The sequence below is a fragment of the Siphateles boraxobius genome, unplaced genomic scaffold (genome assembly GCF_051911475.1).
Source record: "Siphateles boraxobius isolate OS27281-9 unplaced genomic scaffold, OSU_SipBor_1 13, whole genome shotgun sequence".
In the NCBI taxonomy this organism is placed as follows: Eukaryota; Metazoa; Chordata; class Actinopteri; order Cypriniformes; family Leuciscidae; genus Siphateles; species Siphateles boraxobius.
The window spans coordinates 10,516,186-10,543,151 of NW_027508733.1; the positions used below are offsets into that span (position 1 = coordinate 10,516,186).

General features: G+C 45.8%; 1 protein-coding gene across 2 annotated transcripts in view; it reads right to left on the reverse strand.

Annotated features, from left to right (window-relative positions):
- Window positions 1-3,830: 3,830 nt before the first annotated feature.
- LOC143735232 (uncharacterized) overlaps window positions 3,831-26,966 on the reverse strand; it is a 32,297-nt gene continuing 9,161 nt past the window's right edge. For both annotated transcript variants that reach the window (XM_077225332.1, XM_077225331.1), the window contains exon 6: window positions 3,831-5,410. Coding sequence is in view for 1 of the 2 variants with exons in the window: in XM_077225331.1 (XP_077081446.1) it covers window positions 5,315-5,410 (96 nt within the window). In the remaining variant the exon portion in view is untranslated. The remainder of the gene's footprint in view (window positions 5,411-26,966) is intronic.

Consider the following 26,966-nt stretch of genomic DNA (forward strand, 5'->3'; position numbering starts at 1 on the left):
AGATTGTGTGGCTGGTGCGATCGCTTCGCTTAGCCACGAGCGCGCTCCCATACGGGTAAAAATATAGCAAATAAAAAAACAGATAAGATGAGAAGTAGGTAAATAAGATCTGTATTGCACTGTATGTGTGCTCTCGTGTATCATTAGGAGTTTCTGATAGATGTAAACAGTGAGAGATTGTGTGGCTGGTAGTGGCCGTAAACAGCGAGAGATTGTGTGGCTGGTGCGATCGCTTCGCTTAGCCACGAGCGCGCTCCCATACGGGTAAAAATAGCAAATAAAAAAAACAGATAAGATGAGAAGTAGGTAAATAAGATATGTATTGCACTGTATGTGTGCTTTTGTGTATCATTAGGAGTGTCTGATGGATGTAAACAGTGAGAGATCGTGTGGCTGGTAGTGGCCGGCGCGATGCTAATAGAACCACGAGACGCGCGCTGCATTTTTTTTTAACCTTACATATTGTGTAAGTTCGAGTGGCAGGCGCATATATCCGTGACTGGTCGAGTGGCTGGCGCATATAACGCAGTGGCCGGCGCATATATCCGTGACTGGTCGAGTGGCAGGCGCATATATCTGTGACTGGTCGAGTGGCCGGCGCATATATCCGTGACTGGTCGAGTGGCCGGCGCATATATCCGTGACTGGTCGAGTGGCCGGCGCATATAACGCAGTGGCAGGCGCATATATCCGTGACTGGTCGAGTGGCCGGCGCATATAACGCAGTGGCAGGCGCATATATCCGTGACTGGTCGAGTGGCCGGCGCATATAACGCAGTGGCAGGCGCATATATCCGTGACTGGTCGAGTGGCAGCTCCCCCTGCCACGCAAAGATTTTACCCCCTCTCCTCAAGATACATCGATCATGTAAAATGACATATCGTTATTTACAGCAGGGGCTCACGATTAAAAAGAGCCCAAACTCAATATATTCCATAAATCAGATCTAAAGATATTCCTCATGGCGTTCCAACACAAAAAATACCACAGACGTACCTAGCCAAGTGTATACTGGTGAAGCACTCGCTTTGGTTTTTCGCTTATAACTTCATGAAACATGCACAGATCGTAGGATATTGCACAACATTATTTTCAGCAGACTCTCACGATTAAAAAGAGCCCAAACACAGCATAATCCATCACTCAGATCTTAAGATATTCCTAATGGAGTTGTAACACACGCACCCCCACAGGCGCACATAGAGCCTTGTATATAGATGGAGCACTAATGCCGCGATTTCACTCATAACTCAATGAAGCATGCATAAATCGTGTAAAATGGCACCTCATTATTTACAGCAGATTATTAAGATTAAAAGATTTAAGAGCCCAAACTAACCATAATCCATCACTCAGATCTAAAGATATTCCTTATGGACTTCTAACACATGACGTTGCACTATGCGCACCAATGAAGTAGCAGTAGCAGTGATGCTATGTTGTTTTGATGTGACGTTTCAGCTCATAACTCTATGAAACATGCATGGATTGTGATAAATCGAACATCTTTATTGACAGCAGATTCTCACGATTACAAAGAGCCCAAACACAACATGATCCATTTCGTTGATCACGAGATATACCTCACGAAGTGATGCATGCTTGGCTAAAAAAACATGTCTCTCGTCTTTCCGGGATGCAATGTGTTTTCCAATGTTTCCGGAGCCATCCGTGCTTTTTTAAAACGTGGGATAACACAAAATATGTATCATCTTAAAGCTTAGAATCTCAGCTTTTTAAAGCATCTAACAACTTCGATCAACTCTGAACGAGTGCTGAGTAGTCCCTCTAACTCTGAGGGCACCGCCCGCGGAGGCCACCTGGCTGCGAAAATATTAATTATCATATTTTTCAAAAATATTGCCTTGATTAACACAAAATAGGTGTCATTTGAAAGCTTAGAGTCTGAACTTAATAGTGAATGTAGCCAATTTGAACATCTCCTAAGTATTGCTTAGTTATTTGCTAATAAATAGAATTTTTTTCATAATCTATAAAATACTTTTTTTTACTATGTACTGCAATGTGCCACAAACATAATACAGCTCATGAAACATTCACAGATCATTGAAAATGGCACATATTTTTTTACAGCATACTATTACAATTAAAATGAGCCCAAAATGAACATAATCTATTGCGTTTATGACAAGATATTCTCCATGGAGGAACAATTTTAAAAATACCCATTAGGGGGCGTCAATGACTGAACAAAAAGCCTGTCTTGGTTCCAAATGCTGTAACTTCTGATTCCTTTATCCAATCACCACACAATTTTATCCAGATGCAGCTCACATGTACAGGGAATTCACCAAAAAAGAATTTTCCACCTACCTTATTTCCTTCCTGAGTTATTATATGTCAAATAAGAAAGATATGCAAAATCATAATAAAAATTATATTTATTTTTTGTCTTTTCTCGGCAGGAAAATGTCCAAATGTAATATAATTTATATTTTCAAAAAATTTGAAAAGTGTTCTATCAAACGATACCTACCTTTTGACTCTCCTTGCTATAGTTTTGGAGTTATGAGTCTTTAGTTTTGTGTGTCACTCAGAAAACAACAATTTTTTATTGCCTTTCAAATGTGTGAGGACTAAACCAAAAGGCTACGTTTGTTCAGAATGCTGTAACTTTTGAGTACTTTATGCAATCACCACAAAATTTTATCCATATGCAGGTCACCTGTAGAGGGACTTCACCAAAAAAGAATTTTTGAGCTACCATATTTCCTTCCAGAGTTATTCTATGTCAAACAAGAAATATGCAAAATCATAATAAAAATTATATATATTTTTTTGTCTTTTATCAGCAGTTTCTCAGCAGGAGAATGTCCAAATGTAATGTAATTTATATTTTCAAAAAATTTGAAAAGTCTTCTATCAAACAATACCTCCCTTTTGACTCTCCTTGTTACAGTTTGGGAGTTATGAGTCTGTACTTTTATGCGTGTCTCTCAGACAAAACAACTCAAAAATGGCTTCAGTGCTTAACAGGTTAATGAATTTTTTTTTTTTTTTTACATTTTGGGTGGGTGTTGATTATTTAATGACCTATTTATAAAGACAGTCACATGCTTCGTTCATGAACTCAGCCAGTTTTAATCAGCTGAATGAATGATTCTATGATTCACTTAAGACATTGTCTGACCCAACTGGCATTTATATAGACACAAACACACATATACATATATACACACACACACATATATATATATATATATATATATATATATATATACATAGTATATATATAATGTTATTGTCCATCAATTAATTATTTCTCAAATATTTTTTGCAAAATCTTTCTGCTGATGTTTGAAAAATGCACAAAGGCCACAATTAAGCCTTTTCAACTCATTTCATTAATTTTATAATCAACAGTTTTTTTTGGCTAGCATTTTAACTCTCAAGAGAAGGACAAAGTTGAACCGCAAAATGTCATAGATTTTTTTATTTTTATATGCGATTACTAGGGTGATTATGGTGGTCAAAAAAGCCCTTAATTCTCTATGATCTTCGATGGTGCACTTCGCTCGTGATCGTCCCTGAGCACTTCCTCCCAGGGGAATCCCAGACGCCATTCTGAAGTGCGCTCCACTTCCTCAAGGTAGCAAGTTTACAGAAAGACCCTCGACCCCTCGATTTTCAACTCATGTACACTTCAGGCAGCTCAACATACCACAATGTAACACGATTGTGACGTCAAAACAGATCATGCTTAAGCTACTCCCACCTCACACAACCCACAGGTCTTCATCTAAAACCTCACATGTAATGGCAACACATTAAATGAAATAAACTGGCAGTGAAATAATCTAATCATCACTTTCAAAAATATGTTTTTATTCACATGTTCAGGTAAGAAGACTAACTGTTACAATTTCTTTTTGATTCAGTTTTGAAAATTTCAACAATGGTTATTATTTGAAAAAATGCATGAAGACTATATAAAAATATAAAGAAGGTAAACTGACATTTGTGTAGAAAAAGTACTGTAACATTTCTATTGACAAACAAGCATTTCTCTTAACACCACAGTTACAATATGGGTGAAAAACATTTTTCATGGCAAAACAACAAAATTACAGCAAAAACATATTTGTGCACATGCTCATTTCTGTGAAGAGCAGGTGATGCAGCATGTGTCTGTCTTGGTGAGGTATTCATGTAAATCTGGGTAAATGAACGGCTTTTTACACTTAAGTGACAACAACGGCGTATTAGGGGCCTGAAAAGACTTTTGAAAACAAGTTTCCAAGTGCAAGTTTTTGAAAGAAAAAAAAACAATACTTTTATCATCTCAGTGTAAACTACAAAAAACGTGAATTAGTGAAAACGGTAACGTCATGTGCACAAATATTATTAGTATATAGGTGCATAGTGTTTTTTCACAATGTGACATCAACAACTGGCATGACAGCAGAAATGTTTTAGTCGTTTTCACAGATCCGTGTGAATGGGGATTGATTTGACAACGTCGTCGTCAATACAAAGGAAAAACTTTTCTGCTTTTAGTGCATCATTGTCTTGTAAACGTACCCTCAGTTAGCCACCTTGTTTTAGGTGGATACATCTGGGAGTAAGAAGTTTTTTAGTTTGTTTCCTCCAATATAGGCAAGAACAAACCTTGATAAACCATGATTCCTGTTCTTTCCGAAATCCAAGCACTTGAATGTGACAAGCTCGTAATCACTTCAGTGGGAAGTAGGAAATGTCCTATAGCACGTGAAGGCAGCATCAATAGTATACAGGGCCTTGAATAAAAATGTGACCGTGGCCATATGGAATTTAAATACGTAAACACACACTGGCTTGTAGCACAAATACTGTAGTTTTACCGTTTACTTTACTCGCACATTCAAACGAAACTGCTTACTTACACATTGCAAAATCAGGTTGATATGAGAATTTAAACAGACAGGAAAAAATTGTTGGTATGTCAAACAGATATGTGCATTGATCACTTTAGTAGTTTTAAAAAACCTTAAGTGCTCTGTTCTATTGCTGGTAACAAGTTGCTTTGTTCCTCTTTTTATTACTGATATGCGGTTTAATATTTTTTTTACGCTTTTTTTATTTAACTAAAAAAATAAGATATAAAACAAATGTATATTTATGTTTTAATTCCTTATTTAAATGACTAAAAACGAATTAGTTTTTGCTGTGCTGTGAAGGTCAAATTTGACTGGCATTGGAACTAAATACTGAAATTACGGAATCGTGTCACTGTTCCTCTGTGAGCAATGAAAGTTTCTGCTGATCCTCCTCTCATGTTTCCTATCTTCTATTCAATGTGCCTTTCAATTAAAGTCACAATATTAAATTGTTACAGTGGTGTCTCACTGGCAGCTTCAGTCTCATTCTCAATAGAAAATCCATCGATGAAGAGTCTTTTGGACCTCTCTCCTGTAATAAAACACATTCACAGAAGGTAAATTATGATGGTGATGATGATTCAGTTACAAAAAAACACAATGTGCTTTTTCTTTATGTTTACTGAATGCACATCAGGCATGTTTTATTTGTTTATTTATTTTATCAAAATAATAAACTCAGGCCTGGGTCCGGTTCAGAGCCCCTTCAAATCACCATGTGATTGATTACCAAATTACCATTTTAATGATAAAATATGCTATTTAAAAATTACATTTGCCAATTGCATTTTCTTCCTAGAGAGAATATTAGGGGTGGTAAAACACGATTTCACTTTTCTAACTTTAGCTAGTGTGTAATGTTGCTGTTTTAGCATAAACAACATCTGCAAAGTTACAGCGCTCAAAGTTCAAAGCAAAGGGAGATATTTGCTTTTAAAAATTTCAATTTCTAAGGACTACAGCAAACAGCCAGTTTTGGACTACACGACATTCCTCCGGAGTTGCTGACGTCAGCATATCCCATTATTTACATAAACCCCTCCTCCGAGAATACTTAATAAGCGGGGCGAGGCCATTTTATATTGCTGTTTTGGAGATGAGTTGTCGCAATGCCGTCGAAACGCTGCTGTTATTTTCATCCGGATTGCAGGTCCACTTTGTTCAGCCTTCCTAGGGACTAGGGAGTAAGGGATCAATGGTTAAAATTTATTTTTAACTCGGTCCCTCATAATTATGACCCAAATCTCACTCTCTGTGCTCACGTTACGGAGGAAAGCTTTCACAATCTTCGCGAGTTCAATGCAGGATTCGCACAACGGCTTGTCCTGAAATATGGAGCAATTCCAACTTTAAAAACAGAAGCAGAAGCTTTTGTTTAAGGGGCCACAACCTGTAAGTATGATTTATTTTTCGTCGATGTGTTTTCCTGTAATAGTTCGTATTGTTAATTGTACGTTGTAGCAAGGAAGTAAACAAATGACAACGCTGTTTGGCTCTGCTGGTTTGTTAAATGCTCATTCATACTTAACGTTATCCGACAAACACCTAACGTTAAAAACTTTTTTTAATCTCAACAGCGAACTTGGAATTAGTGTAAATTATTCTTTGATTAGAGCTTTTATGTTTATCTACATACTTGTCTATCAAAAGGCATGCTAAACATGGTTCTGTGTTTGATTTGGCAGCCGATGTTTAGTGTTCGTTTTGGGTTAATAGTTCGGTCGACGGATATTTGTCTACAATCGTTCTAAAAATACAAAAGTAACGGTGGCATACAGTCAGAAACGATCACTATAGATCCGCAGTCTTTACTCAAAAAATCCATTTGAGGACTGTAGTAGCCTATAATTTGTTAGAACAATTATATGAAATTGTTTATGAAGCTTATTTTTTGTAATTCTATAATAATTAGTACAATTAAATAACAGTGTATCTAAAAAGTAATGAGAGAACAACAAACTTTTCTGAAACGTCGTTTAAAGGGTAACTAAACACTAAAACAACTTTTTTTAGTTAATGATCTGTAAGAATGAAGCTTCATAAATGCTGTTCATTGATTCCAGTAAATTTTTTGACATTTGGGTTTAAAGTGTTTTAATTCTACAATATATGGTTTAAAAACGTCTGAGTGCTGCTCTCTTCAGGTTGAACGGTGGCTACTGCAGTTGAATTTTCCTATTGGATGTTTGCGGTGGTTCGTGACGCAGCGGTTGTTGGTGACGTAGGCAGGTTCCATACAAAGAGATGCGTCTCAGGTGCACGCCCCCCTCCGCTGGGCTCTGCCCACTTTTCCAGCATTTTTCAAATATTGCCAGTGGGTGGAGTCAGGCTCTGACCAGGGGTTTAGTTACCCTTTAACAGCCGATCATCTTCACTAACGTTTCATTGTTTATAAGTCCGGTGACACACTGGCTGCGTGGTGTGTCCGTTTTTATTTCAGCTCCCATGTTAACAGGTTAGAGCTTGCAGACTGCCTGCGTGACACGCAGAAAATGCGTGCATGCTAGAAATAGAACCGACGCTTATTTTTCATGCGACGCGCAAGCGTGTTGGAAGCGTTTCCAGGCAAAAATAGAATAGGAAAAGATGTTATTTTGTACACGAATACATATTAATAAATTACATTTTGATGGTTGAAAGTCTAGGTTTTGACATAAATTCAGATATAAATATAATTTTAAAATAAATGAATAAATAATTATAATTTTCAAATATTGCACCTGTCAATACAGAACGAAATATTCTGTAGTCTATGTTGCTGTCAATACTGCTGACAGTGTCTTTATCAGTAGGCTTTATATTTAGGCTTAACATGAAGTAGGCTATATAGGGCTTCCACAACTGGTGTCGTCAGACACGTTTCTGGTGTGCAAAGACGCAGCTGACAAGCAACAGAAACGCCACGCTCACGCCACGCAGCCAGTGTGTCACCGGCCTAATACACCAAAGCACAAACTAGGCTACCGGTTTAGGTATGGGGCGTGACGTTTCCGGAAAACGTGCACTAGGCGGTTAGCGAATCACAACACACTGGGCCAGCTAACCAATCTGAGCCCATTGCGTAGTTTTGCGGGACTGGCTTCATAGAACCAGGAAACCATCAGACCGTTTTTACAAGGAGGGGCAGAGCAGTGTAGAATAAAGGTAAAATATATGAAAAATAATGCAATTTTTAAAAAAACGAACCATGAACACATGTTACAGTGCACCCCACAAACACAATCAAGCCTTCGAAAAAATGCGTTTTACCACCCCCTGAAGCTAAAATAGCAATATTATAGTTAAGGACAGTCTGTTAGGCAAAGTCGAATTTTGATTGGTCGTTTGATTTAGCGTGCTCCCCCACCCTAACATTACGTTAAATATCTTGCACTACGGAAAGTTCACATGAAGGCTACGGTCTGGAGTACGAACATTCCACAATTTCAAGGTTGCATATTGCATCATATCATTTCACAATGGACATTCAAAAATGGAATAAAAAGAAATAATCTACAACACCTCCTGCTACTTCCTCTGGCTCATCTGAGCTCCAAATAAGCAGTGCTGTGGACACTGACAGTGCAGGCCTGCTTACGCCACTGCCAATCCCTCAGCACGCTAAAAGCAAGGACTCGCCAACGCTGTCACCAGTGTACCAGAGGACCTCGGTAAAGACAAGCCAGTCCAGGTTTGTCTCAAGCAAATGTTTCCAAAGAAACAACGACATAAAAATGACTGCAAGCAGTAATTTTCACCAAATTAGTACAATGATAGAGAATGGCTAGAATATTAAGAGAAAGCAGATTCTGGATTTTGTTTTCCCAGTCAGAAATTTGGCAGGAGTGACTGTGTTTACAAGCACTGGTTTTAGCAATTGGAAGAATGCGACAGATACAGCGAGAGGATTTTACAGACATGCTAACTGTAAAGAGCATCTGGCATGCGTGGCTATTTGAAAAGAGCAGCAATTGCTTTGCAGATGTTGTTTATGCTCAAACAGCAACATTTCACACTAGCTAAAGTTAGAAAAGTGAAATCGTGTTTTACCACCCCTTTAAATAGCTGCCAAATGTTGGTCTCGATACAAATACAATACTAAGTCAATGTTATGACGGGGTCAGCGTTATGCCTGGAAGAAAAGGAGGCATGCAGAAACATATTCAAAACAAATTAAACAGAGAAGTGGAATTAAACAGATTAAACAGAAGAAATTAAACTACATTCTTTGTTTTAATCATCAATTACATTTGGTTATAGTGCATGCAGTTTCATCCGAGAACGCTGTTGTAGATTTTTTGGCCATTTGCAATGCACTTTACAAATTGCTGAGAAAGCCAACTGTAGCTGCACAGTATAAAGGGAGAAAAGCTTAAAAGGCTGCTGGATCAACGATGGACTGGAAACCTTGAGGCGGTGTCCGTGGTGCTGAAATAGCATGACACACTTGTGGATATTCTGAACGAAATCGCAACCACAAGAAAAGGTGCTGACGTAAAAATTTAAGCTGTTGGACTTCACAGGGCCATCACAGAACCAGAACAGACTGTTGTGGAACTAATTGTGAACAATGTGAACACTCGGATTGACAAATTGACTAAGGAGACACAGGAGCTGAGAAGCAGCCTGCAATTCTCCCAGAAGGACATTGATGATCTAATAAAGAAAAATTAGAAAATTGAGTCGGATAGAACAATTGCCTGTGCTGAAACTAAAATAATGCAGGGAAAATTGGCAGAAATGACTGAGAAAGCGGACTGCTTGGAGGGTCAAACAAGAAGGAATAACCTTGTCGTGGATGGCATTCCTGAGGCCCAGAGTGAAAGCTGGAAGGAGACTGAGGACAAAGTCAGATGTGTGATAAATGAGAAACTTCACCTGGATAGTAGTCAGATGGTGATTGAACGTGCACATAGGACTGGCAATCCATCCAGATATTCTGGAAAGAGACCTAGGCCTATTATGATTAAATTCCTCAGATACAAAGATAAAATGGCTGTTCTGGGAAAAACTAAGGATCTGAAAGGGCCTCTCTAAACAGACTTTAAACGTGAACCTGTGATAGACGCTGATGGCGTTCACATGCGCATTAAGAATTGATTCTATAGTTATGTGCATTTGAATAAAAGTGCGCAGGTTTATAGTTCCTTACAAACCATGCCTAAACAAACTACTTGTCTATAAATTTTGATGCAGAAGTTTTATTTGATCTTATCACTTTGGGTAGGTACGCGAACCGAAAAATTCCACAACGCTTTATCTGTAGAGTGGTATAGGGATCCTCCATAGGGAGAGGCTAGTTGGCACTTCAGCACTGCATTGTCATCGGGTCCAGGCGAAAGTCCTTCGTCAGATCTGGAAACGGCCTGGATCCGGCAGGCTGCGGCATCCAGATGAGTATCAGAGACCAATCTGGATGCTACTGTTCTTGACACAGAGATTTCTATTGACGGTTATAATGTATTTAGAAGAGACAGGAATAAACATGGGGGTGGTATAGCATTATATATCAGAGATAACTTCCCGACAACACTGTGCTCTGAGTTTATCTCAAATGGTTTAGAATCTTTATGGGTCAAAGTGCATCTTCCACATCTTAAACCGGTGCTGATCAGCTGCTGCTATAGGCCTCCTGGGACTGATGTGCAGTATCTGAATGATTTATGTGTGTTAATTGAAAGAGTTACAGATGTGAACTGTGATATTTTTTTACTAGGGGATATGAACACAGACTGGTTTGCTAATCCATGAAACAAAAGATGGTTTCATTGATCGATGCTTGTAATTTGTCTCAGATGATCCCTCAACCAATCAGAGTCTTTACTAATAGTGCTGGCCAAATATCTGCCAGTTGCATAGACCATATTTATACAAATATTCCTGAATGCTGCACTAAACCAGTTTCTCGATCTGTGGGTTTCAGTGATCATAATATCATAGCAATTACCAGGAAAACTAAAATTCCTAAATGTAAGGTCAATACAGTACATAAAAGGATGTTTAAGAAATTTATTCCGGAAAGTTTTTTGGCAGATGTTGGTGATATTGATTGGACTGATGTGTATGCTGCTGAGGAGCCTGATGTCACGGTTCATGGATTCACTGTCTCGCCCTCGCGCTGTGAGTATGGTTGTGTGTGTATTGATAGGCATGGCTTGTGATTGAGGCTGACGAGCGGATCAGCGTCAGCTGTTTCTCATCACGGCACCCTATTTATTGTGTGTGAGTTTGTCCTGTCTTTGTCAGATCGATGTCGAGGCTCTCTGGATATACCTGTGTCTCTCGTCCAGTTCTCCTGCCTGATCGTTTGCCCGGATCGCCTTTGTTCCTGCCTGGATTGCCTGAGTCTGTGCCCTGCGTTGCCAGTGTCCTGCCAGAGACTGAGACTTCCTTCTGAACCTACTACTTCTATTCTTTTGTGAATAAACAGTTGTTCATTGCACTTGAATACCTTTCTGGCCCTGACTGACAGAACGATCTGACCACTATGGATTCAGCAAGTACAACGGAGCTACAGAATTTCCTCACGAGCAGTGCTGCACGGATGGATCGTCAAGACGAACAAGCAACGGCTACTGGTCGTGCCATGCAAGCACTGGTAACGCAGGTGTCCGAGCTCACCACTCAAATCCAACAAATGAGAGCGTCCCCTGCGCCACCCCCGCCGACCGTTCCCCAGGACCCTCCGAACTTCCATCTGCACGAGCCGCGCATCCCTACCCCTGAGAGATATGCGCGTGAGCCCAATCTGTGTAGAGCCTTTTTAACGAAATGCTCTATTTTTTTCTCTCTTCAGCCTCTTACCTTCGTCACTGAACAATCTAAGGTGGCCTTAGTGATGAAACTGTTGTCCGGACGCGCGGCTCAATGGGGAACGGCGGTCTGGGAGAATCAACATTACTGCTGTTCTTCGTTCCAGGCACTTGCGGACGAGATGAGACGAGTGTTTGACCGCGCGATCGTGGGCCGCGAGGCAGCGCGTAGACTCACTGAGCTGCGTCAAGACAACAACACCGTGTCGGACTATTCCATCGAATTCCGCACCCTGGCGGCCGAGTGTCACTGGAACGAAGAGGCGCAGTGGGACGTATTCCTGCATGGGTTGGCTGACCGTGTTCAAAGATAAATTTACACCCTAGAGTTACCGAAGAGTCTCGATGAACTTATCAGCTTGGCGTTACGAGTGGACGCACGTCTTCAACAAGGAGGTAATCGTTCACGTCGGGGTTTGGTTCCGGAGTTTCCTGAATTCACCAGCGCCAGAGATGAGAACACGGTCAGTCACTCATTCGATCAAGAACCCATGCAGGTTGGGCGAGCTCGGCTTTCCCGGGAGGAGAAGGAACGTTGGAGAGCTAGAGGTTTGTGCATTTATTGTGGCAAGGCTGGACACTTTCTCGTCAACTGTCCGGTAAAAGACCCACCCGACAGTAACCTCCGTTCTACTGTCGGGCTGGGACTTTTACCGGACTCTCCTCCCGGTAAGACTGCAATGGGCAGACCAGGCCCACCCCTGCCAGGCCCTGGTGGATTCTGGAGCGGAGGGCAATCTGATGGACTATGCTCTGGCCAGACTTCTCCAGATTCCCATCGTCACACTCCAGCACCGCATCACCGTTAACGCCCTGAACGGACAGATACTTCCTGGGATTACTGAGGAGACCGGTGTCCTTACTATCATTACCTCTGGTAACCACACCGAGAGAACTTCCTTTTTACTCACAAACTCTCCTTTTGCACCTGTGGTTTTGGGTCATCCGTGGCTAGTACGGCATCAACCTAAGATCGAGTGGGGTCAGAATTCTGTGTCGGTTTGGAGTAATCATTGTTATGCCTCTTGTCTTGTGTCTGCGTGTCCGTCTGTCTCTGGTTCTTTGTTGCAGGAGGAGTCGGTGAATCTGTCTAACGTGCCCCCGGAGTATCTCGACCTGAAGGAAGTGTTCAGTAAGTCTCGGGCTGCTTCTCTTCCTACACATCGTCCCTATGACTATGCTATAGATTTAATGCCAGGTATGTCTCCGCCTAAGGGCAAGTTATACTCGCTCTCCGTACCTGAGAGGGAGGTCATGGAGAAATATATTTCTGATTCTCTGACATCCGGGATCATCCGTCCTTCTTCATCTCCCGCGGGTGCAGGTTTTTTTTTTTGTGGGTAAGAAGGATGGCTCTCTGCGACCATGTATTGACTATCGGGGGCTGAACAATATCATGGTAAAGAATACTTATCCTTTGCCGTTGATGTCTTCAGCTTTCGAGCGATTGCAGGGAGCGTCTCTTTTCACTAAATTGGATCTGCACAACGCTTAACATTTGGTCCGGATAAGAAGGGGGGATGAGTGGAAGACGGCATTTAATACCCCCAGGGGGCATTTTGAATACTTGGTTATGCCGTTCGGCCTGTCCAACTCCTCCGCCGTCTTCCAAGCACTCGTCAATGACGTGTTGAGAGACATGGTCGATCAGTTCATTTATGTTTACCTGGATGACATATTGATATTTTCTTCGTCTCTCCAGGAACACGTTCAACACGTCAGACGAGTACTCCAGAGGCTGTTAGAGAATGGGCTTTTTGTCAAGGCGGAGAAGTGCGCGTTCCATGCACAGTCGGTTCCATTTTTGGGGTACATCGTCTCGTCCGAGGGAATACGCATGGATCCTGACAAGGTTAAGGCTGTGGTAGATTGGCCAATTCCAGATTCCCGCAAGGCCCTGCAGAGGTTTCTGGGATTCGCCAATTTTTACAGACGTTTCATTCGTAATTTCAGCCAACTAGCCGCTCCTCTGACCGCCTTAACCTCCACCAGAACGACGTTCAGGTGGTCTAATGCTGCTGAAGCGGCATTTACCAACCTCAAGAGCCGCTTCGTTTCAGCTCCCATTCTCGTAGCCCCTGATCCTTCACGTCAGTTTGTGTTGGAGGTTGATGCGTCGGAGGTGGGGGTAGGTGCAGTTCTATCCCAGCGTTCTCCCTCGGACGACAAGATGCACCCTTGCGCGTTTTTTTCTCATCGCTTATCGACTGCCGAAAGTAATTATGATATTGGTAACAGAGAGTTGTTGGCAGTCAAATTAGCATTGGAAGAGTGGCGCCACTGGTTAGAGGGTGCGGGGGAACCCTTTATCGTTTGGACCGATCACAAGAACCTTGAGTACATCAGATCCGCTAAACGACTGAACTCCAGGCAAGCTCGGTGGGCACTTTTTTTCGGTCGTTTTGATTTTTTACTATCGTACCGTCCGGGTTCTAAGAACATCAAGCCCGATGCGTTGTCTCGTATTTTTGACCGATCCGAACGCCCAGCTACTCCCGAGTGCATTATTCCTGAGAGACTCGTTGTCTCTACACTCACATGGGAGGTCGAGTCGAAGGTCCGCACGGCCTTAGAAGGGGTAACACCTCCGCCCGAGTGTCCACCGGGTCGGTTATTTGTGCCGGAGGGGGTCCGGTCAGACGTTATACGGTGGGGTCATGGTTCCAATGTGGCTTGTCATCCAGGGGTTAATCGTACCAGTTTTTTGGTTAAGCAACGATTCTGGTGGCCCGTGATGGCTCGCGATATCCGGGAATTTGTTTTGGCTTGCTCGGTTTTTGCTCGTGGCAAGACTTCCAATCGTCCTCCAGATGGGTTGCTCCAACCGCTGCTTGTCCCTTCGAGACCCTGGTCCCACATCGCACTTGACTTTGTTACGGGTTTTCCACCTTCTCAGGGTAATACGGTCATTTTGACGGTAGTGGACCGGTTCTCGAAGGCGGCACATTTCATTCCCTTACCCAAATTACCTTCAGCTAAGGAGACAGCGGTTACTGTGGTTAATCACGTCTTTCGCATTCATGGCCTCCCGATAGACGTGGTTTCCGACAGAGGGCCCCAATTTATATCCAAATTTTGGAGAGAGTTTTGTAGATTGTTGGGGGCGAGTGTCAGCTTGTCTTCTGGGTTCCATCCCCAGACTAACGGTCAAGCGGAGCGAGCCAACCAAGATCTTGAAAGGGTATTACGATGTTTGGTGGCCCAGAATCCTTCCTCCTGGACCCAACAGATCTCTTGGGTTGAGTACGCTCACAACTCGTTACCAGTCTCATCCACGGGTCTCTCTCCATTTCAGTGTAGTATAGGTTACCAGCCACCCCTTTTTCCTGGTCTGGAGTCCGAAGTCGCGGTCCCCTCTGCTCACGCCTTCGTCCAAAGGTGCCGCCGAACTTGGAGAAGAGCCCGTGAGACTCTCCTCCGAGTGGGAGCGCGCACCAAGGCTCAGGCCGATCGCCACCGACTGAAGCCTCCCGAATACGTCGTTGGTCAAAAAGTGTGGCTTTCTTCTAAAAACATTCCTCTCCGCTCCGTCAGTAATAAACTAGCTCCCAAATTTATTGGCCCGTTCTCTGTCACAAAGATTCTTAGCCCTGTGGCAGTCCGCCTCAAACTTCCTCCGGCGTACAGGAGGGTTCATTCCGTTTTCCATGTGTCCAAATTGAAACCTGTATTTCATTCTCGTATTAATCCGCCTGCCCCAGTTCCCCCCCCCCCCCCGCCGCGCCTCGTAGATGGGGAACCTGTCTATTCGGTTCGTCGTATTTTGGACGCAAGACGGAGGGGACGCGGATTTCAGTACCTGGTGGACTGGGAAGGTTACGGTCCGGAGGAGAGAAGTTGGGTTCCGGCTAGAGACATCCTGGATCATTCCCTTATTGATGATTACAATCAACAGGTAGGTTCCTCTGGGAGCGCCAGGAGGCGCTCCTAGGAGGAGGGGTACTGTCACGGTTCATGGATTCACTGTCTCGCCCTCGCGCTGTGAGTATGGTTGTGTGTGTATTGATAGGCGTGGCTTGTGATTGAGGCTGACGAGCGGATCAGCGTCAGCTGTTTCTCATCACGGCACCCTATTTATTGTGTGTGAGTTTGTCCTGTCTTTGTCAGATCGATGTCGAGGCTCTCTGGATTTACCTGTGTCTCTCATCCAGTTATCCAGCCTGATCGTTTGCCCGGATCGCCTTTGTTCCTGCCTGGATTGCCTGAGTCTGCCCATCTGCGTCCCTGCGTTGCCAGTGTCCTGCCAGAGACTGAGACTTCCTTCTGAACCTACTACTTCTATTCTTTTGTGAATAAACAGTTGTTCATTGCACTTGAATCCTATCGTTCTTTCTGGCCCTGACTGACACCTGAGGCCTCCTTAAATATCTTTATGGATAGCTTTATGAAGATTGTTGATAGGCATGCCCCTATGAGAAACTGTATTGTAAAAGCGAGACCAGCCCCATGGCTGAATGGGACTATAAAGAGCCTCATGAAGGAAAGAGATAAAACCAAATCTATATTAGTAAGGACTGGATTGGTGGAGGACAGATTAAAGTACTGTCAACTTAGAAATCAGGTGACAAAACTGAATAGATCGATGAAAAAAAAATATTATATGAAGAGAATAAATGATGTAAAGCAAGATGGTAACGAGCTCTGGAAAACCCTTAATGAAATAATGGGGAGACGGACAACTGGAGCGAATTCCTTTGTGGAATCAGAAGGAAAATTTCTGACCAGACCAGCTGATATAGCAAATTATTTTAACGATTTCTACATAAATAAGGTCCAAGCACTAAGGCAGAAAAATGGACAATATTGATTCTAATTACATAAAGCTCATAAAAAATAATGTGATGTTAGATAAGAGTTGCACTTTCCAGTTTAATAGTGTAGAGGAATGGGAAGAAAGGAAGTTGTTGAAGTCCCTGCCCGAACACAGTTCGGTGGGTACTGACATGCTGGACAGTAAATTACTTGGTCTGGCAGCCGACTATGTTTGCCGTCCGTTATGTCAAAATTTAAATGCATGCTTAATGAAGGGTGTTTTTCCCACGATCTGGAAAGAAGGTAAAATTATTCCCTTACCTAAAGATGGCAGACTAGCATTCACTGGGAAGAACAGTAGACCTATCACTATTCTCCCAGTTCTTAGTAAACCGATGGAGAGAATAGTTCACTCACAAATACAGAAATACTTTAAATGTAATGGCTTGAACTAAGATTTCCAACATGCTTATAGACATAACCATTCAACTTGTTCCGCCCTTACAGTAATGACAGATGACTGGCTCAAGGAAATTGATAAGTTAAAGATGACTGGTGCAGTATTACTTGATTTTAGTGCGGCATTTGATGTCATAGATCACAATCTACTCATTGGTAAACTAGAATGTTATGGATTTTGTCCAATTGCCATCAGATTTATGAAGAGTTATCTCACAAGTAGGACGCAAAGGGTTTATTACACTGGTAGTTGGTCTCGCTCTAAGGTTTTGGACTGTGGGGTACCGCAAGGGAGCTGCCTTGGACCACTTTTATATGCCAATTTTACAAACGATTTACCATTAGTTTTGTGTAAAGCTACTGTACAAATGTATGCTGATGATTCCACATTGTATTATGCTGCAAAAACTGTCAGTGAACTGGACAATGTTTTATCAGCTGAGTTAAATATGGTTTCTGATTGGATAAAAAGAAATAAGTTGGTGCTGAACATCTCGAAAACCAAATCAATTATCTTTGGATCGAGTCATAAACTGTCATCAACACCAAACATGAGTTTGAACTTGTCTGGGGAACCTATAGAACAGGTAAATAAAGTAAAATTACTGGGCACAACAATAGATAGTCAGCTGTCATGGGCAGAACATATTGATATCATAGTTAAGAAGATGGGTTGTGGTATCTCTATGTTGAGGAAATGTCTTTCTTATGTCCCTACACACATCGTGGGACAGGTGGCTAAATCTTTAATCTTATTTCACCTGGATTATTGTGCCCCTGTATGGTCATCTACATCTAAAGGTCAACTAAATAAATTACAAACTGTCCAAAATAGAGCTGCCAGGTTAGTATTACATTGTCCTATAAGAACAAATATTATCAGTATGCACCGTCGACTATCATGGCTAATGGTGGAGAAAAGACTGGTTTTTAATACAATAAAATTTTTCAGTAAAACTGTCATTTCTTCTCAACCAGTTTTTTTTTATATAATCAAATTGTTAGGTGTGATCAGGTTCTCTTACGAGAGGTTCTCTCGTATTGCGTAAGTTTAGCTTACGCTACGGGAAAGATTCATCTTCTCGAGATATTGAAGCCAAAAATTATCCTAATTTTGTATTCATTGTCAACGCAGTGCAGCAGCTAGCAGACCTAGAGCAGGCCATCTCGCGTGCTCATTGGCTGCCCTGCGGGCAACTGCTGCAGCCTACCAGTGAGTCCGGCGTGACGCGCCTTCATAGCGTCACAGCCTGCCAGAATGGGCGTGGCTTAGCGTATAAAAATAGGGGCTGTAGGCTGACTTCCCTGATTTTCGTCTCTTCAGCGAGCTCTTCGCATCGCTGGATCTGAGAGAAGCCACGCCGCCGTCGAACAGCGAACAGCCAGCTTAGGACAGCGCTGAGGAAGCCGGCCGTCTTCGCCACCTTCAGCCATCCGTGCGAGCTACGCTATCCGGCGACGTATCCTTTTGCCTTGCTAGAATATCTAAAATTCTAAAAGAGCAGCGAGTGTCTTTTTAAAGATGCCTCGCACTTCCTGCGGCTCGTGTAGAGCCCCCCTCAGCGCCGGAGACCGCCATTTGATCTGCGCTCTCTGCCTGGGCCTGGAACTTGCAGAGCTCGCCCTCGCGTCCGGGGGCTGCGAGCTCTGTCAAGCGCTTCCGCTGCTCTCTGCATGACCCGGACGGGCATCAATATACGCGACGTACTGGATGAGTGGTTGTGGCAAGGGGGGCGTGGTTTTGCGGAGTCTGTAGCGGAGAGCGGGGGCGGAGCCGAGCGGTGAGTAAGTAGGTCAAGTGCAAAATGACGAACACCTGTTTCTGAGTGCAGTGATTGGCGTGGGGAGACTGCATAAAAGCCAGCTCGTGTGAGAGAACGGGAAGAGAGAAGGACTGGGACCTCGTGCATGGAGAACTGGACTAAGAAATAATGGACTGAGTTTATGCAGAGCGAAAAGAGTGTTTTGAACGTTGCTATAGAATTCTCTATGGTGAAGGCGCACCTCGCGCACATTGTTTGTTCAACACAGTCTATTAATAAAATCGTGTACGAGTTCCAGTATCGCCGACCCTTGTCTTCTTCCATCACACCCACACTGAACCAACACTACAGTGGTAACATAGATATGGCGTGGTAAGAGCAGAAATTTTTATAACAGTTCTGCTTGACCAACGAACACGCGGCTAGCTCTCTTTACGTTACAAGAGAGCTACCCCGCCCTCGCGTCCCCGTTCGCGCGTCATGCAGAGCCCTCTGGAGCTCTCTGCATGACCCGGACGGGCTTGCGCGCCGCCGTTGAAATGTCTCGCCCTGTCAGTCCCCTTAGATAAGGCTGCTGCAGCGGTGTATTTGGCAGCCAACGGGCCGGAAATGCAACCCGCTCGCCTGCACACATCCGCCGTGCTCACGGCGACCCAGAGAAATCTCAAGTGAGTATAATACATGTCAGGTTAAGAATGTAAGTTACGTGCCCGCTCACGAGTGCTCACGCTTGCTAACACAAACCTCCGAAAAGACGCGCGTGTCCCGCTGCGGCCGAACCGCCGTAAAAGTTTATTTCCCTGTCAGTCCCCTTCAAACAGGCTACTGCAGTGGTTCATTTAGCAGCCAACGTGCCGGTTTGTTCACCCTCTCGCCTGCACACAAACGCCGTTTTCACGGCGACCCAGAGAAACCTCAAAAAGAGTATAATGTCTGGTCCGGCTCACGCCGTCTGTGTTTTAAGTGTAGTGAAAGTGCCCACGCCCCAGTGTTCACCCCTACACACAAGCACTTCGAATCTCGTGTCACTCACAGAGCACACTCTCATAAAGCGCAGAAAAGCCGCTTGAGTGTTGAATGTAAGAAATGTGTCCACAGGTCTGTGCCCACTATCTGCCCGCTCTGTTACACGAGCAAAAAAGCAGGTTATGAATGTAAGTCTCGTGCCCGCCAGAGAGCGTTCACGCTTGCTAACACAAACCTTCCCCCGGGCTCCGCCCGCGCGTTTAAGTGTTATCACAAAAAGCAGGGTATTAATAAGACACTCCCCATCCATTATGATCGGGGCGTCAAATACACTTGTAAGTCTCGTGCCCGCGCTCACGCTTACAGGAAGCTTTTACGCCCGGAGCGCTGCTCGCGCGTCAAAAAGTGAAAAAAGAATGTTCCCCAACCCTTATGATTGGGACATCTCACATAAATCAGCCGGTTTCGGTTTTCAGCGAGCAGCCATTGCCCAGAACCGAGAGCGCGCGCGCCGCGCTTTCAGCTCCGGTTCAGTTTCACAAGCCCGCAAATGGCGGCGAATCTCGTGTCACTCACAGAGCACACTCTCATAAAGCGCAGAAAAGCCGCTCGAGTGTTGAATGTAAGAAATGTGTCCACAGGTCTGTGCCCACTATCTGCCCGCTCTGTTACACGATCAAAAAAGCAGGTTATGAATGTAAGTCTAGTGCCCGCCAGAGAGCGTTCACGCTTGCTAACACAAACCTCCCCCCGGGCTCTGCCCGCGCGTTTAAGTGTTATCAAAAAACGCAGGGCATTAACAAGACGCTCCCCATCCATTATGATCGGGGCGTCAAATACACTTGTAAGCCTCGTGCCCGCGCACACGCGCTCACGCTTACAGGAAGCTTTTCCGCCCGCAGCGCTGCTCGCGCGTCATAAAGTGAATAAAGAACGTTCCCCATCCCTTATGATTGGGACATCTCACATAAATCAGCCCGTTTTCAGCTTTCAGCGAGCAGCCATTGCCCAGAACCGAGAGCGCACGCGCCGCGCTTTCGGCTCCGGTTCAGTTCCTCAAGCCCGCAAATGGCGGCGATCTGAACCCGGAGGCCATTCGCCCCCTAGAGGCTCACATAGCTGCGTGGGAAACTATCCCAGGGATTTCAGAATGGGTGCCGAGCACAATAAAGCAGGCTATACACTTCAATTCATTCGCCGTCCCCCGTGCTTTCGAGCTCGGACCGCGACGATAGTGAATGCGGAAGTAGCACACCTACTTCACGCAGAAATAGCAAAGCTGCTGTGCAAAGGGGCTATAGAAAAGGTGCCGCCTTTTCTGAGCGAGTCAGGCTTTTACAGCCGTTATTTTCTCGTACCCAAGAAGGACGGAGCCTTCAGACATATCCTAGATCTGTGACATTTGAACAAAGTGCTTGCGAAAAGACTGTTCAAAATGCTTACGACCAGGAAAATCCTCGCGCACGTACGCCCGAGGGACTGGTTTATTTCTCTAGATCTGAAGGATGCCTATTTTCAGATTCAGATAATACACCGGCACAGGCGATTTTTGAGATTCGCCTTCGACGGTCAGGCTTATCAATACACCGTCCTGCCGTTCGGCCTGTCCCAAGCACCCCGTACATTTACGAAGTGCATGGACGCGGGGCTCGCCCCCCTGAGAAGTCAGGGGCTGTGAATAATGAACTATCTGGACGATTGGCTGATATTGGCACAGTCAGAGACAGAACTGCTATCTCACAGAACAGTGCTTCTCAGTCACCTGGAAAGCTTGGGTCTCACGGTCAACTGGACCAAGAGCTCATTACTGCCCAGCCAGTCAATTTCCTTTTTAGGAATAGAACTGGACTTGGTAACCATGACGGTTCGTTTATCGACACAGCGTGCGCGCCGTGTTCGCCACCTAGCCGCATCTTTCCAGAAGGGCAGCTTTCTCCCTTTGAAAACATTTCAAAGGATGTCGGGCTGTATGGCATCAGCTGCAGCGGTGCTTCAGCTGGGCCTACTGCGCATGCGCCAGCTCAAACGCTGGTTGAATGTTCCCGCGTTCCGCCGAGCCTGGGTTTCTGGCGGCCAGAAAATCAGAGTGACTCAGACCTGCATAGCGGCTCTGCAGCCCTGGTTAGTAGCCGACTGGTTCCAGCAGGGAGTGATGATGGGAACCATCTCTTATCGGAAAGTCATTTCGACAGACGTATCCAACTCGGGTTGGGGCGCGCTGTTCGAGGGCAGACCGGTCTTCGGCCAGTGGTCAGACCAAGAGAAGTGTTTTCACATAAACTGTCTGGAAATGATAGCGGTCGTGAACGCGCTGAAGCGCTTCCTCCCGTTCATACAGGACCAACATGTTCTCGTCCGCTCGGACAACATGTCTGTGGTATCCTATGTAAACCGTCAGGGCGGTGTCAGATCCAGAAATCTCTGCAATCTGACGGAACACCTCCTTATTTGGTCTCAGATGCACCTGCGCTCGCTGAGGGCGGCGCATGTGCCTGGCCATTTGAACGACGGCCCAGACAAACTGTCCAGGGACAATGTTCCCCCAGGGGAATGGTCCCTGCACCCCCAAACGGTCCAGAAGCTGTGGCGCCTATTCGGCAGAGCGGAAGTCGACCTATTTGCGTCAAAAGACAACGCTCAATGCCCGAAGAGAAGGCTCTACGTGTCTAAATGGTCGGTGTTCTCCAGATGGTGCACCGACAGGGGTCTGGACCCACGGACATGCTGGGTGGCGCACCTGCTCACCTTCCTACAAGAGCTGTTGGATAAGGGGAGGTCCCCATCCATGCTCAAAGTGTACATGGAGGCCGTGGCAGCGTTCGCAGAATCGACCAGATGATGTTGCCACGTCCAAATTCAAATGCTTTAAAGAGAACAGTTATTTATCGTGCCATTAATCATTGGAATAATTGTCCATTGAATATACGTAAAATGAATGGCAAAGTCTCTTTCAGGTACCATCTGAGAATGCACTATTTAGAATTGTGAGTAGGGAATGTATGAATGTAATAATTATGGTAATATTGTAATAATTTGTTCTGAATAATGTTTAATGATGTTTATAATGATGTCTACAATGTTTTATTGTTTTTTTAGATGATCATTGTTATGTAATTTATGTATGTGATGAGGGGGGCGTGGTTTTAGCGCCGTCTGTAGTGAGAGACAAGTCAGAGGGCGCGGCGGTGAGTAAGTGGGTCAAGTGCAAATGATAAACACCTGTGTCTGATTGCAGTGATTGGCGTGGGGAGACGGATAAAAACCACAAAGTGAGAGAATGAGGGGAGAGAGAAGGACTGGCGACTCGTACGTGAGCAGTGTTGAAACTGGGACAGCTGAAAGCAGCGTGGAAGGAGTTTGACCGAAGCTGTGGAGAACGTTGAAGCTGAACCAGCGTGGAAAGAGTTGTTATTAGAAATATTGTGTTGCTGTAGTACTACTACGGTGAATGCGCTGTGTGCGCAGCAGTTATTGTTTTTGTTGAGAAATAAAATCCGTACGAGTCCCAGTCTCGCCGACCCTGTCTCCTTCTTCCTCCATAAAGACTAACTTTGTTACACTGGTGCCGTGACCCGGATGAAGAAGGAGATCGGCCGCCACCATGCAGAACCCGTCAGGAACGCCGTTTGCGGACATCATTCAGTCACTCGCGGCTCTTCAAAGAGAACAACATCAGGCCCTGCTGAGCGTTAAGGAGGAGCATGAGCGGCGCTTTCAGGCGCTGCTCCAAGGTCAGCAGGAAGACCGCGAGTTGTTCCGGAGCTGTCTGGACCGGGAGACTCCGGCCAGCCCCCCCCTAGCAACAGACTCGGCCTCGCCGCTTACCTTATCGAAGATGGGTCCTACTGACGACCCGGAGGCGTTCTTGGACCTGACCCGGGGCTGGCCCAGGGCAGACTGGCCTCTGCGTCTCATCCCGCTGCTGTCAGGGGAGTCGCAGGTTGCCGCCCACCAGCTGCCAGTCGCGAGTCTCCTGGTCTATCAAGACCTACGGCGCAACATCCTGCAACGGGTCGGTCGGACTACGGAACAGCATCGCCAGCGCTTCAGGTCTCTGACACTCGACGAGTCCGGCCGGCCCTTCGTGATGGCGCAACAGCTCCGGGACTCCTGCCGCAAATGGCTGATGGCCGGGGGAAGCGACGTCGAGCAGATTATCGACCAGGTGGTACTGGAACAGTTTATAGTGAAGCTCCCCAAGAAAACTGCACAGTGGGTCCAGTGCCACCGCCCGACGTCGCTGGACCAGGCCATCCAACTGGCGGAGGATCACATGGTGGCGTGCTCTGGGGTCGGCGAAACCCTTCCATCTGTCTCTCTCTCCCCCTCTCTCTCTCTCTCTTCCCCGGCCTCTACCCCCTCCCTTTCTACTAAGCCTGTCCCCCTTCCTAGGTCGCGAGGAGGCTTCGCACCCAGGCCAGCGCCGAGGTGGAGGTCTGGGTGGTCCGGTGACAATGGCGCGGCCGGGAGGACGGCGACGAGGGGGACACCGGCTGGGGAACTTTCCACCCTGGCGCAGCTGGCCCCTCTCTCCCCACGTCAATCCCTTGCCCCGCTTCCTGCCGCTGGAACAGCGGTAAAACCTGGGCCGGCCTGTTGGCGCTGTGGGGACCCGGGCCACTTCATCGACCGGTGCCCGGTGATGGAGGTGGGGACACTGGTTCGGGTCCCCGATGCGCCAAAGGCCGCCCCCGATCAAGCCGGCCCGTACCAAATACCAGTGAGTATAAAGGAGGGTACTTATCAGGCTTTGGTGGATTCAGGATGTAACCAAACCTCTATTCATCAAAGCCTGGTTCGATCTGGGGCATTGGATAACAGCCGCGTGGTTAAGGTGCGGTGTGTGCACGGGGTGGTGGTGAGTTATCCCTTAATGTCGGTAGAAATTCTATTTAGGGGACAAAAGCATAGTGTGGAGGTCGCAGTTAACCCGCACCTCCGGCATCCGCTAATCTTGGGAACGGATTGGCCTGGTTTTAAGAAGTTATTGGGGGCTATATGTGCGGATGTCTCTTGGGAAAAGAAGCACCAGGGGAAGACAGCGGTGATTCAGGTGGGGGATGCTGTACCGGGGCCTCTGGGTACTGCTGTAGGGGAAGAGAGCACTTTGGAGGGAAATATCCTCTCCGAGCGCGATGATTTTCCCCTAGAGCAGTCCCAGGATGAGACGCTAAAACGCGCGTTTGACCAGGTCCGTTCCATCGACGGTCAGCTACTCCACCCGGGGCAACCGCTCTCTTACCCCTATTTTTGTGTGATTAAAGATAGGTTGTATCGGGTGACCCAAGACGCCCAGACAAAGGAGGATACAACCCAGTTGTTAGTACCAAGGAGCCGTCGGGAAATGCTTTTCCAGGTGGCTCACTGTAATCCGATGGCCGGTCATTTGGGGCAAACGGCGACACTAAACCGTCTCATGGCCCGATTTTTTTGGCCGGGCATTCACGAGAACGTGCGCAGGTGGTGCGCGTCTTGTCGTGAATGTCAGTTGGTTAATCCACCGGCCAACCCAAAAGCACCCTTATGCCCCCTTCCACTGATGCAGGTCCCCTTCGAACGAATTGGTATGGACCTCTGCCATTAGAACGGTCAGCACGAGGGCATCGTTTTGCGTTAGTCTTGGTAGATTACGCAACATGATACCCGGAAGCAGTACCGCTTCGCAATATCTCCGCTAAGAGTGTGGCAAGCGCGCTGTTTTCTTTAATCTCCCGGGTGGGGATCCCTAAAGAGATCCTCACCGATCAAGGCACGGCGTCTATGTCACGAACGGTTCGCGAGCTTTATTTAAATGTTGGGCATTAAATCGGTTCGCACCAGCGTTTATCACCCACAAACGGACGGCCTGGTCGAACGGTTTAATCGTACTTTGAAAACCATGATTCGTAAGTTCGTTCACGAAGACGCCAAAAAATTGGGATAAATGGTTGGAACCCCTTCTGTTTGCTGTACGCGAGGTTCCCCAAGCCTCCACGGGGTTTTCCCCCTTCGAGCTTCTTTTCGGTCGCCAGCCCCGTGGGGTGTTGGATGTACTGAGGGAGACTTGGGAGGACGGACCATCCGCTAGTAAAAACGAAATTCAGTATGTCCTGGACCTGAGAACAAAACTCCACACATTGGGGCTGCTCTCTTTGGAGAATTTGTTACAGGCCCAGGACAGACAGAGACAGCAATACAATAGGGGGACTAAACTTCGTCAATTCACACCGGGAGATAAGGTACTTGTATTACTTCCCACGTCCAGCTCGAAATTACTCGCAAAGTGGCAAGGGCCATTTGAGGTCACACGGCGAGTTGGTGATCTCAACTATGAGGTAATTCGATCGGATCGGGGGGGGGGGGCGTCAGATTTACCACCTCAACCTGCTTAAAAAATGGGTTGAGGCTGAAGCAGTGATGCTCGCGACGGTGGTGACTGGAGAGGAGGATCTCGGGCCAGAAGCGAATATCAAATCCCAGTCATTCGCTCTGGCTCCCTCTGGTGACCACCTCTCGCCCTCGCAGCTCGCTGACATCACAATCTTACAGGCAGAATTTGCCGATGTGTTCTCGCCCCTGCCTGGTCGAACAAACCTCATTCAGCACCACGTTGAGACAGATCCGGGGGTCGTGGTACGTTGCCGCCCGTATCGTTTACCTGAACACAAAAAGAAAACCGTTCAGGCCGAATTAGAGACAATGCTGGACATGGGGGTCATAGAAGAGTCCAACAGTGACTGGGCGAGCCCGATCGTTTTGGTACCCAAACCTGACGGTTCGATTCGGTTCTGTGTGGATTATAGGAAGGTGAACGCGGTGTCTAAGTTTGATGCGTATCCAATGCCCAGGATTGACGAGTTGCTTGATCGGCTTGGTTCTGCTCGCTTTTATTCGACGCTGGACTTAACAAAAGGTTATTGGCAGATCCCCTTATCTCCAATATCTAAAGAAAAAACAGCTTTTACCACGCCGTTTGGATTGCACCAATTTGTCACACTTCCGTTCGGGTTGTTTGGGGCACCGCCGACTTTTCAGCGTTTGATGGACCGAATTCTCCGGCCGCATGCTGCATATGCCGCTGCTTATTTAGATGACATCATTATTTATAGTAATGATTGGCAGCGTCATATGCAGTATCTGCGTGCTGTCCTGAAAACGCTGAGAAGAGCTGGGCTCACAGCCAACCCGAAGAAGTGTGCAATTGGGCGGGTTGAAGTAAGATATCTGGGCTTCCACTTGGGACATGGACAGGTGCGTCCCCAAATTGATAAGACTGCTGCGGTTGCGACCTGTCCGAGTCCTAAGACCAAAAAGGAGGTTAGACAGTTCCTGGGGCTAGCGGGATACTATAGACGGTTTGTTCCCAATTATTCGGACC